The following is a 15,671-nucleotide window of genomic DNA, read 5'->3' on the forward strand; positions in this document are numbered from 1 at the left end:
AAATTTGTCTCGCGAATTAGCACCCAGTTGTGCAAAAAGTTTTATAAACAGATTTTATTTAATACTTCTAAATAGCAAGATTCTCTTTGATGTGATGGGTCTAAAGTTTAGAGGGTAGGAAACGAACAGGGCCTTATTTAAGAACCGATGCCAAGGCCTGGCCAGTGACTTGTAGCAACAGTAGTAGCGCACACCACTTGTCAACTAACAGTTCTTCTTGCTTGATCCTTCGTTCGTGAGCTTCGTGGTCGGTCTTCACTAGCTAGATCCTACCGTTCGAGACGCCGCAGGGGGTGGTGGCAATGGCGACGCCCAGACGACTGCCTCCGGCCGTCTTCTTCCTCGCTGTCGTCGCGCTGCTCGCTGCGCCGGCCGCCGTGGCGGCCTGGTCCAGGGGCACGGCCACGTTCTACGGCGGCAGTGACGCCTCCGGCACAATGGGTACGCTACTTGGGCATAATGCGTGCGTGCATAACGCCCTGATGAAGACTAATTCATAACCCTGACCGACCATGGTGCAAATAAAACTGCAGGCGGGGCGTGCGGGTACGGCAACCTGTACACGACGGGGTACGGCACGGCCACGACGGCGCTGAGCCAGGTGCTCTTCAGCGGCGGCGCGTCGTGCGGCCAGTGCTTCCAGATCGCGTGCGACTCCCAGACGGATGGGCGGTGGTGCCGCCCGGGCGCCGGTCCCGTGACGGTCACCGCCACCAACCTCTGCCCGCCCAACTACGCGCTCCCCAGCAACAACGGCGGCTGGTGCAACCCGCCGCGGGCGCACTTCGACATGGCGCAGCCGGCCTGGGTCAAGATCGGCGTCTACCAGGGCGGCATCATCCCCGTGCTGTACCAGCGCGTGGCCTGCGTCCGGCAGGGCGGCGTGCGCTTCACCATCACGGGGTTCAACTACTACGAGCTCGTGCTCATCTCCAACGTCGGCGGCAGCGGCTCCGTCGCCAGCGCCTGGGTCCAGGGCACGTCCACCAACCGGGTGCCCATGAGCAGGAATTGGGGCGCGAACTGGCAGTCGCTCGCCGGGATCGCCGGACAGGCGCTCACCTTCGGCGTCACCACCACGGGCGGACAGTACATCGTCTTCCAGAACGTCGTGCCCGTCAACTGGGCGTTCGGCATGTCCTTCATGAGCAACCTGCAGTTCTCCTACTGATCATTCTCACCCTGCCTGCACTTAGAGCCTAGCTGCAAGGAGGGAGCGAGCACTGACTGCTGGCTATAGCATTCTTCAGACCGTCAGTAGATAGATTGGAGGAAAGCTCTCCGGCTGGAGCACTTGCATCATGTGCAAATATGTCCTAAGTTTTCAGTTTATATTGTCAGTAATTCAGACCCCATGTCACGCTAGCGCCTAGCTAGCCATGTACACCCTCTCTGATTAAAAAAATGTAAATCATTTTAGATTTGCACAAAAGAGTTAGAAGAGTGTGTGTGAAGTAACCATGTTTACCTTTCCATCAGTCACTCATGCACAAACGGGTAGGACTTCAGTCACCCCTTTAGCTTTTTGTTCCACTTTTCTTACTTTGAAATGCACATTTGTTCATTCGAACGAGCTTTGAGTTGATATAATACCCTAGAGAAGACAATAATGGAAGAAGTGTAGCACAGCTTACATTTGGTCCGGTACATTTTGGATACGACGGAAGTATGGTTTTAAGCATGTAAATGTGTGTGTGGTACATTGCTGTGTGTCAATTAGTTTTGCATATTATAAAAGTATGGCTAAAGTGAGCTTAATTTGAAGAATCCTCTTATTGCCTTGTGTTAGCTTTGTATACTCGCGCAACCCAAAATTTACTCTTGTTATTGCTTGTTTGAGATGTACTCCCTTCATCTTGAAATCCAAGGCATTTTGATTTATCTTAAGTCAAACTATTCTAAGATTAATTTTTTTAAGAAAACTATTCTAAGGTTAATCAAAATTATATAGAGAGAAGAGCACTAAGATCTTAACATAAAAATATATTTCATAATAGATCTAATTCTGCTAATTTTATATCTTAAATAATTTTTTCTTTTATATAAATTTGATCAAACTAAGAATAATTTGATTTATTATAAACTAAAATAATTTATATTTTTGGACAGGGGGAGAATCTAATGTTATGGTCTTATGCATAACTTTCACAAAAGTATTTACTTTATTCTTTTGTGTAAACTGTTGCAAAGCTATTTACTTGCTATTTTGCAGGACCAATTTTCTACGTTTTACAACTTTGAGCTCCTCGACCTGTCTTTCTCACGCCATTACGTGGTTTGAGCTGATATAACAAAGTTCCTATACTGTGGGCCGATGCCCACCCTCTTCAAGTATGCGTATTTGGCCCACTAGCATACAAAGTCAGCACACATAGGTTTTGGAGTCCAAGTAAGATTTGATTTGGCAAAATAATCATTTTCATCCCTTAACAAGAATCTATTTATTCTATAACGAAACAATTTCGTCACAGATCACTGAAAATTCGTCATAAAAATTTATCCGTGACGATTTTACTCACCGTCATCAATTGAGCATCACAGATTAAATCTGCTGACATTTTCTTCAAAATTAAATTGTCACGGATCAGCACGATTTTTGACTTTTTTAATCGTCATGAAATGCTTTTGGGCCCGTGCAGTCCAGCCCAGGTCCAACATTCGTGACGAAATTAAACGCCATGGATGATTGCCACATGGCGGCCAACATGACAGGTGACATGGTCGGTGACATGTGTGCAATGACGTGGCGACTGACGTGGATGATGACGTGGCTGCTGACGTCACGGATGACGACCCATTAATTTTTTGACGGCCCATTAATTTTTTCATGGCACATTAATTATTTAACAGCGGTCCATTAATTTTTTGACGGTCCATTAACTAGCGATGGCCTATTATTTTTTTAACAGCAGCCCACTATTTTTTTACATTTGGCCCATTTCAGAAGTGGACCATTTTGTTGACCCACTATCAGATCAAAATCCACTAAACAAGCCCACTAAACAGGCCTATTAAAATTAGAGCCCACCAAATTTAATCCAATTTCTCGTACAATCTCAGATTCAATAACAGATACAATCAGAATGCTTATCAGCCTAATAACAGATACAATCTCGGATTCAAAAGAGTTTATCTCTGCTTCCAGAATCAATAATAGTTCCATAGCAAGCAACAAAAGTTTGTGTAGCAAAACAGCTACCAGTTTGTCCACGTTCAAGAATCATACAACATTCTAGCAGAACCCAAAATATGAGCTAGCAGTTTTGGTTCAACAAACACAGGCAGCAAAACTTCGAGCACCAACAACCACAACAAGTCAACAACCATCTTGTAGGTCCAGATTTCCCCCTCGACACCAGCAGGACCTGCAGCACCAAAAAATCCAAGCACCTGAAACAACTTGATGTTTGATTTCAGAAGCACAGGCAGCAAAAGTTGCAGAACACCAACAGGATCTGCAACACCAAAAATCAAGTACCAGAAACAAATTAAGCCACCATCTGTGCCTCACTCTAGTACCAAAACTACAGATAGGTTGCAACATGAAAAGATTGGTTTCAGCAACATCTAACATACCATCATATCTATCAGCGTAGTCCATTTTGACCAGAACAAGCTCAAGTTTGGCCTCCAACTCAGCTTGCTTCTTGCTCATCTCCTCTTTGTCCCTCATCCTTGTCTGTTCAGTTTCCTGCACTTGCTTTGACAAGCCTTCCATTTGTTCGCGCTGGTTGCTGACAATCAACCGAAGCTCAGCATTCTCCCTCTTCTCTACTTCTAGTTGTGCACTCATCCTTGGTCGCTTAGTCTGCATCCCAACATTCTGAAGAAAAACACACTCTTCTTGTTGTTGCACTCAAGCACATTAGCTACAACCTAAACCGCAGACTTTGATTGTTCGCCCCGTGTTGGTTGTGCAGCCAGTTGGGTTTCCATTTGAGTCTAGCAAGCAAGCAGCAAACATTGTTTAGGATCATGGGGCAGTCTAAAATATCCAAGTCAAAATAGCACCATCGGAGAGCAGACTTACAATAGCTGATTGTATAGCAAGTGTATAGCCATCCTTTTTCTTGCTGAAGTGGCACATTTTGAACAAATCAAATGCATTAAGTTTTGTATCCTCATCCTTGTTTTCATCCTCCTGAATAAATGTTTATATGGAGTAAGATTACTTAATCGGTCACAACACTTGATAATAGAAAAAAATTTAAGAAGAAAGGAAGTCCATGCTTAAAATTGGAACCACTGACTACCAAATCTCACAACAGCCTTGGTATTATGTATTTTCAGATTGCTATGTAAACTAGATAGAAACTATTTACAGTAATTTTAATGTCACACAAACTATCACAATGGTTCACGGTCGCTACTAGTCATAGTAACCTAGTGTCAATAGTCATAAAATGCATATAAGACATGAACTCGAACAGATAAATCATAAACAAGTACTATGGCAGCCATTTTACTCAAGTAGCAATCTCCAAAATCTACCCCTAAGCACAAGTAATGAATAAAATCATCATATTGCAATCAGATACTGGTACACACATATGAGAGGAAACCCTTTGGATAACTCCAACAGTTTGTAACCAAACCGCACGATCGGACAACACAGTGGGCGTTATACAAACTGATCTTGGCAACTTATGGAACCAGAAACATTATTTGCTAAAATATGACAGAACAACAAGTTTACTTAAATGAAATGGATATCTACTTACTACCAGCAAATGGATATCTATATAGAAGACATTTGGATAAGAAATGAAAGGCACATCGACATGGCTAACTTACCAAATTTTCAACAAACACCGGGTAGCTACAGGAGCCAGTTGTTTGATGTAACAAAACATTCCCTCGGTTGTCTTTGTTCTTTTGACAAGTCATCTACATCATATACGGAATACATGTTAAACAAGTAGCCAAAGTATCATGTTCAAGAGAAGTGTTGGGTTATATGGAGAAATACCTTTTTTTGGGAGTCTTCCACATTTCCACAAGGTCAAGCCATTTCTTGTCACTTGTTTGCATCTCCTCTCTCCTGAGGGTCAAATTTGTCCCTCAACTTTGAATTGGACCAATTTAGTCCTCAAACTTTATTTTCGGGTTAATCTTGTCCCTCGTCCTAGGTGGCCGTCCATGCTGGCATGCTACATCATCTTAGGAGTGTTTTATGCGAAGTCATCAATACCAAAATATCCTATATACATCTTGTTTGCATCCCCTCTCTCCTTCATCTATTGTTGAGGTCACCACTAACCATTCATTTTCTCTGAAAATATGGTTTGCTCTCCAATTTACTCAATAGGCTGAGAGCAAGATGAGAGAGAATAAGGTGGATGGAGTTTGAGTGATCTTGTAATAGAAGGAGGAGACATATGATATTTGCTAGTGATGAGTGAAAACATGTCTAGGGTGATGTGGCACGCAAATATGGACAACCAACTAGGGTGAAGGATGAGATTGAACCGAAACTAGAATTTGGAGGACTAAATTCACCAAATTGAAAGTTGAGGGATGAACTTGACCTTCGAACAATAGTTCAGGGATGAATACGCATATTTTGCCATTTGATTTTAGCCCAAATAACATGTTTGAGTGTGGTAGCACTTTTTCCTTTTTCTTGGGTAGAATTTTCTTGTTATTTTCTCATAGTCATATTGTTTAGAAGTGCTATATAATTTTATTCTTATATTTTTTATTCTACAAGTTTATATTTAACTTTCTAAATTTATACAAAATAATTTATAGCATCGGCTACATGCCCATAATATTTTGTTCCATGCATAATTTGTTTAGAGTGTACAACCTTTTTTTTATTAAGTTTGTATGATTCATGTGAGATATAGAAGACTTTATTCCTTATGTAGAGACTTTTGTTCCACCCAAGCAAACAAGTGTTCCAATGCAATAATTTTTGTTAAGCATAGATAGGGTAAAAAAGTTTGTTCCATGAATTTTCATGATTTGTTTGAACTAACAAAATAGCCTAAATTGCAAAACATGAAAAATATTGGAAATTGAAACTCACTAGAATAATATACATTATTTTGAGGGAAAAATAATATTTATTATTAAATAGTCTAGAAGGCGGAGACTAATAATAAAAAAGGAAAGAGCTGGAGGAGAGATTTGAGAAACCGGGTGGCATTAGTTTTATTGATTTATAAAAGTTGACATGCATTTCTTACAATGACATCCCTGATAAAAGCAAAATTACATCCAATTCCTTGTAAGACTATCTCGGTCATCTTCAACGCCGGCCATCGGAGTCGCCGCTCGACGCGCCATCCCTGGAAGAGATGAACACCAAAGCTGCAACTTGAAGCCAATTTCCAGCTCGATGAAGGAACTTCCGAAGAAACAACATACACTTTTAATGCTACAACAATTGGCGCACCAAAGAAGCCGATGGACACTTGAAACATTGAACGCCCGAGCAATCCATCGCCAATAGAAAGGAGTTCTGGCGCCTCAAGATCTGTTGGTGGTCTCCAAGCAACCAGCGATGAACCGACCCCAAAAGGAAGACTACAACCTGATTTCTCAAGGTAGGAGTAAGCATACCTCACACTCCATCCCTAGAAGATGCGCTGCCACCGCCGCCAGAATCGCCGGAGATGCTCTGGAGGGACAAAGGAACTGGTCGCCTGAACCCTACGACACCAGGATGAGCTCGCCTTCTGTTGGTTTACATAATTGTATATTAGATATATTATATGGACTAAAGTGTAAACATACCAAGAATAAATATATAGACATGGAAGGATACAGAAGAGGATCGATCCAGAGTTTCTCCATTTCCTGTTTATGTCTACTGCTCCTCCCTTCTCCAAATCCCAAATCCATCTCAAATCCACCACTTATTCACAATATGGTATCAGAGCAGGCCAATCTTGTGGATTTCACTCCATTTGTGTTGATTTTACGGCCTCTCGCGGCATATAGAGGGTGTGATTTGGTGGCCAACGGTTGTGGCCACCGTCGACGAGGAGGTCAACGACGGGCCAGCATTTTTGACATCCCCTAAGCCAATCATCCTGCCGTTGCCGCAGTTCCCCATCGAGAAGGCCGTGGCCGCTATGGACGACTAGGAGTACGTGATGCTGGCCAGCTGCCGTTCTTGTCACGGAGTCACGGAGCTGCCTGATCTCCTATAGCGCTACAGTTCCTAGCCCCCAACGGTATGGCTTTTTCACCCTCTGCTGCTGTTTCTTCATAAAAAAAGGTTAGCCCATAGTGCTGTCCGTAACTTCTGAGAGCCAAGTTTACTTATCTTGTGAGTTTTTTTTCTGGTGATTCTAGTAGACATAAGCATATCTGGGACTAGTGGAGAAAAGGAGGGTGATCCTAGCATTGGAAAATTATGTGAAATTCTTAGTAAAATGATGGATTAGCCCAAGATAGTTTCAAAAGTTGTCAAATATGCTCTTGAGCCAAATCCCATAAAGTTACTAGAACAAGAAAATTATATGAGTTTGGCTCAACATGCCCGATTAATCTTGAGCTCTCATGGGTACGAGAGGTTATTGGTTGATGTTAAAGGTGAGATGGATGCTCAGACTAAACAAATCAATGACAGAGTACTTTTGTGGCTGTTGGGTAGTATGGAACCAGTTGTTCAAGAATAGGTTGAAACCATGACTATAGTAGCAGAGGTATGGGGTGCTTTGCATAATCAATTTGTAGGCAAATCAAACAAGATGCATGCTGCTCGTATTATGCATGAGTTGTTGCATTTGAAGCAAGGCACAAAATCAGTGACTGAATATGCTGGTGAAATAAGACTATATAGACACCTACATTATTATCATCCATTTGAGCCGGTTGATCAAAAGGATATGGCTATTCATCAAACATGGTTTCAATCATTTATAAGCAAACTCTTTCTTGATGGATTGAATCAGGAATTTGATCTTTGGCTTCAGCTTATTTTCTCCAAGTCTGAATGGTCCAATCTAGATGATATAATTTCCAGTGTCATAGAAGAAGAAACAAGATTGACTCATCCCAAAGTGGATGATTTTAAGAAAGCTGATATTCAAGCTGCTTTATCTATTCGGAATAGCCACACACTTAATGCTAGAGGGGATCATAGTAACACAAAGTCGAAATGTGATCATTGTGGTTGTGAGAGCTATACAATAGGGAAGTGTTTCAAGATCCATGGTTTTCCACCTAGGTGGAAAAAGGGAAAATCTCAGCTAGGGGGAGTTCGAGGTGGAAATTGGAATAGAGCAAATCACACTGCAACTGAAAGGGAGCTTCCAGTGGTAGATGCTCAAGCTCTTGAGAAATATAACTCCAAACTTAAACTCTCTAAGACTTATCTTCCACTCAAGGTTCCTTCACTAATTCCAGTTATCATGCCACCTGATAAGGTATAAATCATGTCCAAACCTGTACACCTAAATCCTGGATCATAGACACTAGGGCCACTAGCCATATGACAGGAGCGTCTAATCTTTTCACTTCCTACACTTCTTGTTCAGGTAAGGATAAGGTTCGTGTAGCTGATGGATCCATGGCTCCTATAACAGGATGTGGATCCGTCTGATGCACCAAAACATTATCCTTATCATCAGTTTTGCATGTCCCTAATTTCCCTGTTAACCTATTATTCATTAGCTCCATCACAAAATCTCTCAAACAAGAAATGTCCCAGTCCCTAGTTTTGTAGTGGTTGGTTTGATACTTCTCATTGTGCTTTCAGGAGCTTGGGAATAGGGAGAATTCTTAGGACTGGGACCATGCATAATGGACTCTATTATCTTGATGAAGAAAGTGATGAAGTTGCTTTTGCGACCAAGATGTCTCCATGTCAAGAATTATTATTACTTCATCGCAGGCTTGGGCATCCCTCTTTTGCTACTATGTCTCGTAGTTATCCATCTCTTTTTAATGCTTGCCATAGGGAATTTCTTATATGTGATGCGTGTGAGTTTGCTAAGCATACAAGGTTCCCTATCCTAGTTTGGGTTTAAGGAGTAACAAACCATTTGATATTATTCACCCTGATGTTTGGGGACCATGTGAGGTGCAATCTATCTCTAGGCATAGATGGTTTTAGTCATTATACTTGGCTTTATTTGCTGAAACATAAGAGTGATGTCTTCATTGTGTTTAAGGACTTATGTGCTCTCATCTAAAATAAGTTTGGCAACACCATTAAAATCTTACTCTCAAACAATGGTACGGAGTATGTTAACAAGGAGTTCGAACACTTTCATAGTTTGAATGGTACTGAACATCAAACAACTTGTGTTAACACTCCAAAGCAAAATGGTGCTGCTGAATGGAAAAATAGGCATTTACTTGAGGTTGCTCGTTCACTTATGTTTACTATGAATGTTCCAAAGTTTCTTTGGGGGGGGGGGAAGCTGTGAAAACTGCAACATATTTAATTAATCGCATACCTCTTCGAGTTCTTGATAATAAATCCCCTGCTGAATTACTTTGAAATCAAATAATTTATTGTTTCTCCAAAGGTTTTTGGATGTGTGTGTTTTGTTCATGATTATAGAAGTAATGTTAGAAAACTTGATCCACATGCTATTAAATGTGTGTTTGTTAGTTATCCTCCTAATAAAAAGGGTTATAGATGCTGGTGTCCATCTGAATGTTGCTTCTTTGTGAGTATGGATGTGACTTTTCATGAACATTAACCATATTATGGCCCAACCAATGATACTGGAATTACTCTATCCCTACCTGAACAAGAGTGGGAGAGTAACAGTATAGGCATTCTTGTGGGCTCTATTCATGTTCCGAATTCATGTGCTCCGACTTCATGTGTGTTACCTTCTAGTAATAATCAAAATACAAGTTAGGGGGAGGCAAGGTATGATCATAATAACAACAATGATAATGATAATTCTTGTCATAGAGACATGCAAAATACACTACCTTCTCAGAATATAGAGTCTGTTATGCATGAGGATCCAAATATTTTCTCTGAATCTCTCGGTCCTATTGCTCCATCTAGCACTCTAGAGCAATGTGAGAATCAATCATTTAATCAACCTTCTTCTCAGAATGACTTCCCTATTGCCTTGAGAAAACCAAATAGGTTTTCAAATTTTCCTACACGGCTCAAAGATTATGTGGGGGGGGGGGTACAAACATGACATTGCCAACTTCCAATCCTATAAAAATTGTAGTCCTTCATTTCAAAGTTTTATTGCCTCTCTAGATTCCACATCCATTCCCACTAACTGGAAAATGGCCAAGGAGGAGCCTAAGTGGAAAAAAAGCAATGCTAAAAGAGATGAAGGCTTTGGAGAAGAATAAAACTTTTGAGCTTGTGGATCTACCTCCAAGAAAGCAACCTGTAGGTTGTAAGTGGGTTTTCACCATCAAACATACACCAGAAGGGAAGGTGGATAGGTACAAAGCATGTTTGGTTGCAAAAGGATATACTCAGAGTTATGAGATTGATCATGATGAGACTTTTGCACCGGTAGCCAAGATGAATTCGGTAAGGACGCTCATATCTTGTGCTGTTAACCTGGATTGGAAAATATATCAGATGGATGTGAAAAATGCATTTCTTCATGGTGATCTTCATGAAGAAGTATATATGCATATTCCACCTGGCTTTGAAACAAATCAAATATATAGGAAGGTGCTTTGTTTGCACCGATCCTTATATGGATTAAAGCAATCACCAAGGGCTTTGTTTGACCGTTTAGATAATCAATGCTCAAGCGGGGTTATTTCCAAAGTAATGCTGATCATACACTGTTTTATAAGCATGATGCGAATAAGGTGGCAATTCTAATAGTTTATGTGGATGATATTAGTATCACATGGAATGACCTAGCTGAGATTTTTTCTTTGAAGAAATATCATGCACACAAATGTGAAGTAAAAGATTTGGGCCAACTGAGATATTTTCTTGGAATTGAAATATCCAGGGGTTACAAACTCAAGTAACATGCTCTGCATAAAAATCTCAACCCTAGAAACTACCTCTACGAGTAGTTTGGGTTAATCCAGACTTACTATTGAAAATGGTCGTGTACGACAGGACAAAAGCACTCATTTACTTAATGAAGCACTCATTTACTTAATGAAGTTAGTTAATCCAGATAAGTACTCGATAAATGACTAAATAAGAAAAAGAAAATAAAGTGCTCGATTGCTTAACTTGAGTTTTGTTGAATGACTACTTTATAGTAAAATAGTTATTTATCTTGTACCATTAAAACCACTCATACATGTGCATTCATATAGAATCGACTACTCTCGCCGACGGAACCTACGAGCTGGCGCCCAAGTCCGAGAGTGAGCAGCGCAAAGCTCAACTTAATCTAACTGAAGTTGCTGAAGACCCCAACCAAAGTTCGGAAGAACCCCCGACTAGTTTTGCCCAAGAAGGCAAGCCCCGGTGCATGATCCCAGTGTTTCAATTTATGCAACTACTGTTCCTTTTTACCTGTGCATTTAAGTTCACAAGAGTTGATTGAAACCCTAGCTGCATGATCCTAGGCACCTTTGTAATGAATATTAGAACTTGAAGTTTGAGTAGATGCTCTGCTGATAGGTACGGTAAAAGTCGAGTGGTTTCCCGCCACTCGCGAGAATTATAGGAGTTGAATGATTTACCACATACTACAACTATAAGGTCGACGGGCGGGGCTGTGGTACGATACTCATGGTTGAGGCCTCCTTTGAGTAGAGGAAAATGCTAAGGCCGCAGCGTGTGGTAGTGGTGGTTAAGCATTTGAACATACTAACCACATGTCGAAAATATGGTACTCGATAAGCCTGATTGGCCTGGCAAGTGGACTTTACATTCACCCTACTTGAACGAAGTTCAGATAGGTATACACATGCGAGTGCAGAGCGTGGCTCTGTAGTCGGGGAGGGTGACCCTGATCCACAACTCGGAAAGAAAGGGGAAAAATTGCTTGGGATGACCCTTCGATACTCCAGGCGTGTGTGTTAGGTTTGCCTTGCAAGGTTAAGAAATTTGATTCGAATTGTCCGTTTCTTACGGTAATTGAGACTGCTTAATACTTCTGCCACATAGAGTAACAAGAAGAACTATGACTATGATGAAACTTGTTGGATGATTAAATGTTTTCCACCATGTACGGTTAGCGATAGATGCTCACTTAGAATGGTTAAATGAACTAGAATATTGAAAGCTAAAATATAAAATTAAGGACTTACTCTTTGTTGCTTCTCAACAAAAAGAAACCCTAGAACCTTACAAGCCATGCATGCTTAGGAGTCAGTATTTACATACCAATAGTCAGGTAAGCCTTGCTGAGTATTAGTATACTCAGCCTTGCTTGTGGTATTTGTTTTCAGGTGTGTCTTTTGAAGAAATGATAGCTGGTTTGACCTGGCCTTGTACCTTGCCTCCTAGTTGGTCCATGGAGTGGGATCCATCCCCGGCCAACAATGACTCTGCCGAGTGATGCCATGTACGGGCTTCATCGTGGTATCCGAATCGATAATAGATGATCGTGTCTTCTTTATGCTACTTTTAAACTCTACATAAAGTTTTTATGATTGAACTCTGGAGCACTAGTTTTATGAACTCGGTTTGTAATAAATAATTATCACACTTGTAAGGTAAAAGCTATGGAATGTTGTAATCTCTAGACTTGCCTTCGTGTAATTTAAGTGTACGCTTTGTTTCAATCAAAAAAATTCAATGGTCGCATTGTGAATTACCCGACAGACTGTCGGATTACTCCATTTGAAGTGCATAGTAGCCGCTTCACCTTTATGGATGATGGTTAGTGCACTTGAGCCGAATTAATTTGGGCGGTTCTGCCACACCATGTGCGCAGTCCCGTGGCCCCAGGTCTGACAAGTCCCCGAGCTCTTCGTAGTCGAGTACTGCAGGCTTCCGAGTACTTCTAAAGGTGTCTTTGAGTTCTCCAGAACTCCATCTTGAAGGTGTCTTCCAAGTACTTGCTTGGCTACATTGAGGCTGTGAGGTGCTCATGCCCCGAGTAGTTGTCAAGTCTTCTTTTATATGGGGTGCGATTAAACTCGCACTCCATATGGAGTAGCCCCCGAGCCCTAGGTTGAATCGAAGAATCAGGCTGAGGGTCAAATTAGTCTTGAATCTTCTATCCTTATCTTCCAAAAAATTAAAAAATAAGCCATCGATGACACGTGTCCCGCAGCCCCCGAGCCTTGAATCCAAATCCCAAGGTTTGGAAAAAAAAGGACCAAAAAATGGTGACATGGGTTGTGTGAAACATTAAGAGTTTGAATTGATTGTTAAAGTGGGTAAATTGGTTCAGAAATTCAAAAACCTCTTTTTTCGTGACGTTATCCCTAAAAAATGGTTAAACAAATAACTTTCCAAAAATTTCCGAAATTACGCTCAAAATAAATCTTATCCTAGAAAAAACTCTTCGCATTCCGCAAAGTGAACTTGAGTCCGCCGCTGGTTATTTAACTGCGTGGGGACCTAGGATTTCACTTACCCTTTCACTTGTGCTTTTTTACTGCTCGAGCCTTTCGTCTTCCTCTATCTCGCAGCTGCCGCCACTTCCAGAGTTAGATCTAGTTCATTCTGTGTGTGAGAAGTAGTCGCCTGATTCATCCTGTTTCCCAAGAGCCCTGTTCCACCGCCTCTCCCGTTGTAGCCCCCGAGCGCATGCCAACAAAGCGCCTCATGAGCACAAGGGTGGCTGACAGCAAGCGAGGGGCCTCCAAGGGAAAAGAGAAGGAGTTGAAGGTCGTCACCACCACCGGAGACGGATGGAGACCAAGTAAGTGTTCAGAAACTGATCTCCAGGCCCTCGTTGATGAGGGTCTTCTTCAGAGCAAAGAAGTTATCAAGTGGCGCCCTGCCACTGGTGATAAGAGGCCATATGAGGAAGTAGATGAGGTTGTTCTCTTTCAGTACTTTGTGGAGCGAGGATTAGCCCTCCCGACTTCTGATTTTTTCCATGGTCTCCTCTACTACTATGGAATTCAATTGCATCATCTCAATCCAAGTCCATCCTTCTCATTTCCATTTTTGTTCAGTTCTGTGAAGTATTCTTAGGGATAGAGCCACACTTTGATTTGTTCGCCTATCTCTTCCACCTCAAAGCCCAACCCAACGATAAGGATCTGTATGAGGTTGGAGGTGCTGGACTGCAACTGAGGCAGGGGATGGAGAAAAAATATATTTTCTACAAATTCCTAAGTAGTCTATCAGGGTGGAGAGAGAGGTGGTTTTATATCGGAAATCACGCACCTTCCCTGCCTGAGAGTACCGCAGGAGCACTCAAGATCACATGCAAGTGGTCCAAACCTTGCATTTATGAGAGCCAGATCCTAGAGTTGCTTAGTATGATAAAAAAGTAGAGGGATGCGAGCGTCACTAGGGTAGTAGTCATGTACTCATGGGTCGGCAAGCGGATGCAGCCACTGTAGAAACGAGCGAGGTTTGGCTTCGAGTACCTTGGAGTCTCAGACCCTTCTCGATTTTCTGCAGAGCCCGTTCAGAAAACTGATGCCATTCTGAAAGTCGGCCGAGTACTTATGGGTGCTGAAACCGTACCATATATTCCAAAAATGTACTCTGCCAAGGAGCCTCCAAAGCATGTGAGTATCCGTATCCTGTTGAACTGCAATTTTGTCTTGAGTGATACTAACTCATCTATCAATCTTGGTGCAGCAGGATGTAAACATATATAGAAGTATGCCGCCGATGCCAGACATCACGTCCGCTGCATCTACAGCCATCGGCGTAGCAGGAGCCTATCTGCCGTCCGTCCTATGATCCGGTCAGGTCGGATGACGATCAAGATAGCGACGACAGTCGCACGCTGGTGCAAGTGGTGAAAGGCTAGGGTAAGAAATCCACCCAAGAAGGCGTAAGCTCTCCTGGTGGTGATCTTTTACCTAGCCATCCGCGGGGACCAAGAGCCACCGCTTGGGAATGCAAGGCCAACACCCTACCCGCTGGTGATGACATTGGGACGTCCAGGTAAATGCTTGTCCTTGTATTCTGAGTACTTTTCCTGCCTTCGCTTGGTCACTTTTCGATTGAAATTCCCCCTTCTTCTTAACTCTTGTCAGTAGCTCCCTGAGCCCCAAACATGTCTGGGGTATAGTTGAGGAGGAGATCGGGGATGACACTGCAAAGGGACAGAGCGCGCCCACCTTTGCAGTTGACCCATCAAGTGGTACTACTGAAGCCACGTTGGAGCACTCGCCGACCTCGACCACACGTTGAGGGTGATTGTCGCAGTTGTCCCGCCGGGGCAACCGCCGCCCTCAACTGGCGAACCCGCAACAACGAGTACTCTGGGTACTAAACCAATGCCCCGAGTACTCAAGAAAAACATACTCACTATAAAGAAGTCTGCACTATAAGAATCAAGTGCCTTTCCCTTGTGTATTGTAGGTTTTTATCTGTCAGGTAACAACTCATAATGATGTTTTCGTATGTAGACAGTCCTCTGCTCCGGGCTTGGAGCAGTCTGCGATGCTGCGGATGCCTGAGCCCCCAAGGGAGAGAAGGTAGCTGATGTGACACCAGCATTGATGTAGGACTGGCCCGATCTTCCAATAGGTATGATAGTTTTGATTGGTGGAGAACTCGACATTGGCGATCCGGGCTTCTAATCAGGTAGGATTCGAACCCGTGCAACCGTTACACCGCTGCTCCATTGGTTATCAACCAAGCACAACTTGATTGACCTCGC

The 15,671-nt window shown here is 42.4% G+C and overlaps 1 protein-coding gene across 1 annotated transcript; it reads left to right on the forward strand.

Moving 5' to 3' along the window:
* The first annotated feature begins 181 nt into the window (after positions 1-181).
* Positions 182-1,640, forward strand: LOC112878011 (expansin-A15-like). Its single transcript, XM_025942394.1, has 2 exons — positions 182-441; positions 534-1,640. Exons 1-2 carry the CDS (start codon positions 303-305, stop codon positions 1,169-1,171), a joined length of 777 nt encoding a protein of 258 aa, XP_025798179.1. The 5' UTR covers positions 182-302; the 3' UTR covers positions 1,172-1,640.
* Positions 1,641-15,671: the final 14,031 nt, after the last annotated feature.

This window comes from Panicum hallii, chromosome 9, assembly GCF_002211085.1.
Source record: "Panicum hallii strain FIL2 chromosome 9, PHallii_v3.1, whole genome shotgun sequence".
Lineage (NCBI taxonomy): Eukaryota > Viridiplantae > Streptophyta > Magnoliopsida > Poales > Poaceae > Panicum > Panicum hallii.

Coding starts and splice junctions, on each gene's coding strand:
- LOC112878011 (XM_025942394.1), top strand. CDS start 303: ATGGCGACGCCCAGACGACTGCCTCCGGCCGTCTTCTTCCTCGCTGTC. Junction 442..533: donor TGACGCCTCCGGCACAATGG/GTACGCTACTTG, acceptor ATAAAACTGCAG/GCGGGGCGTGCGGGTACGGC.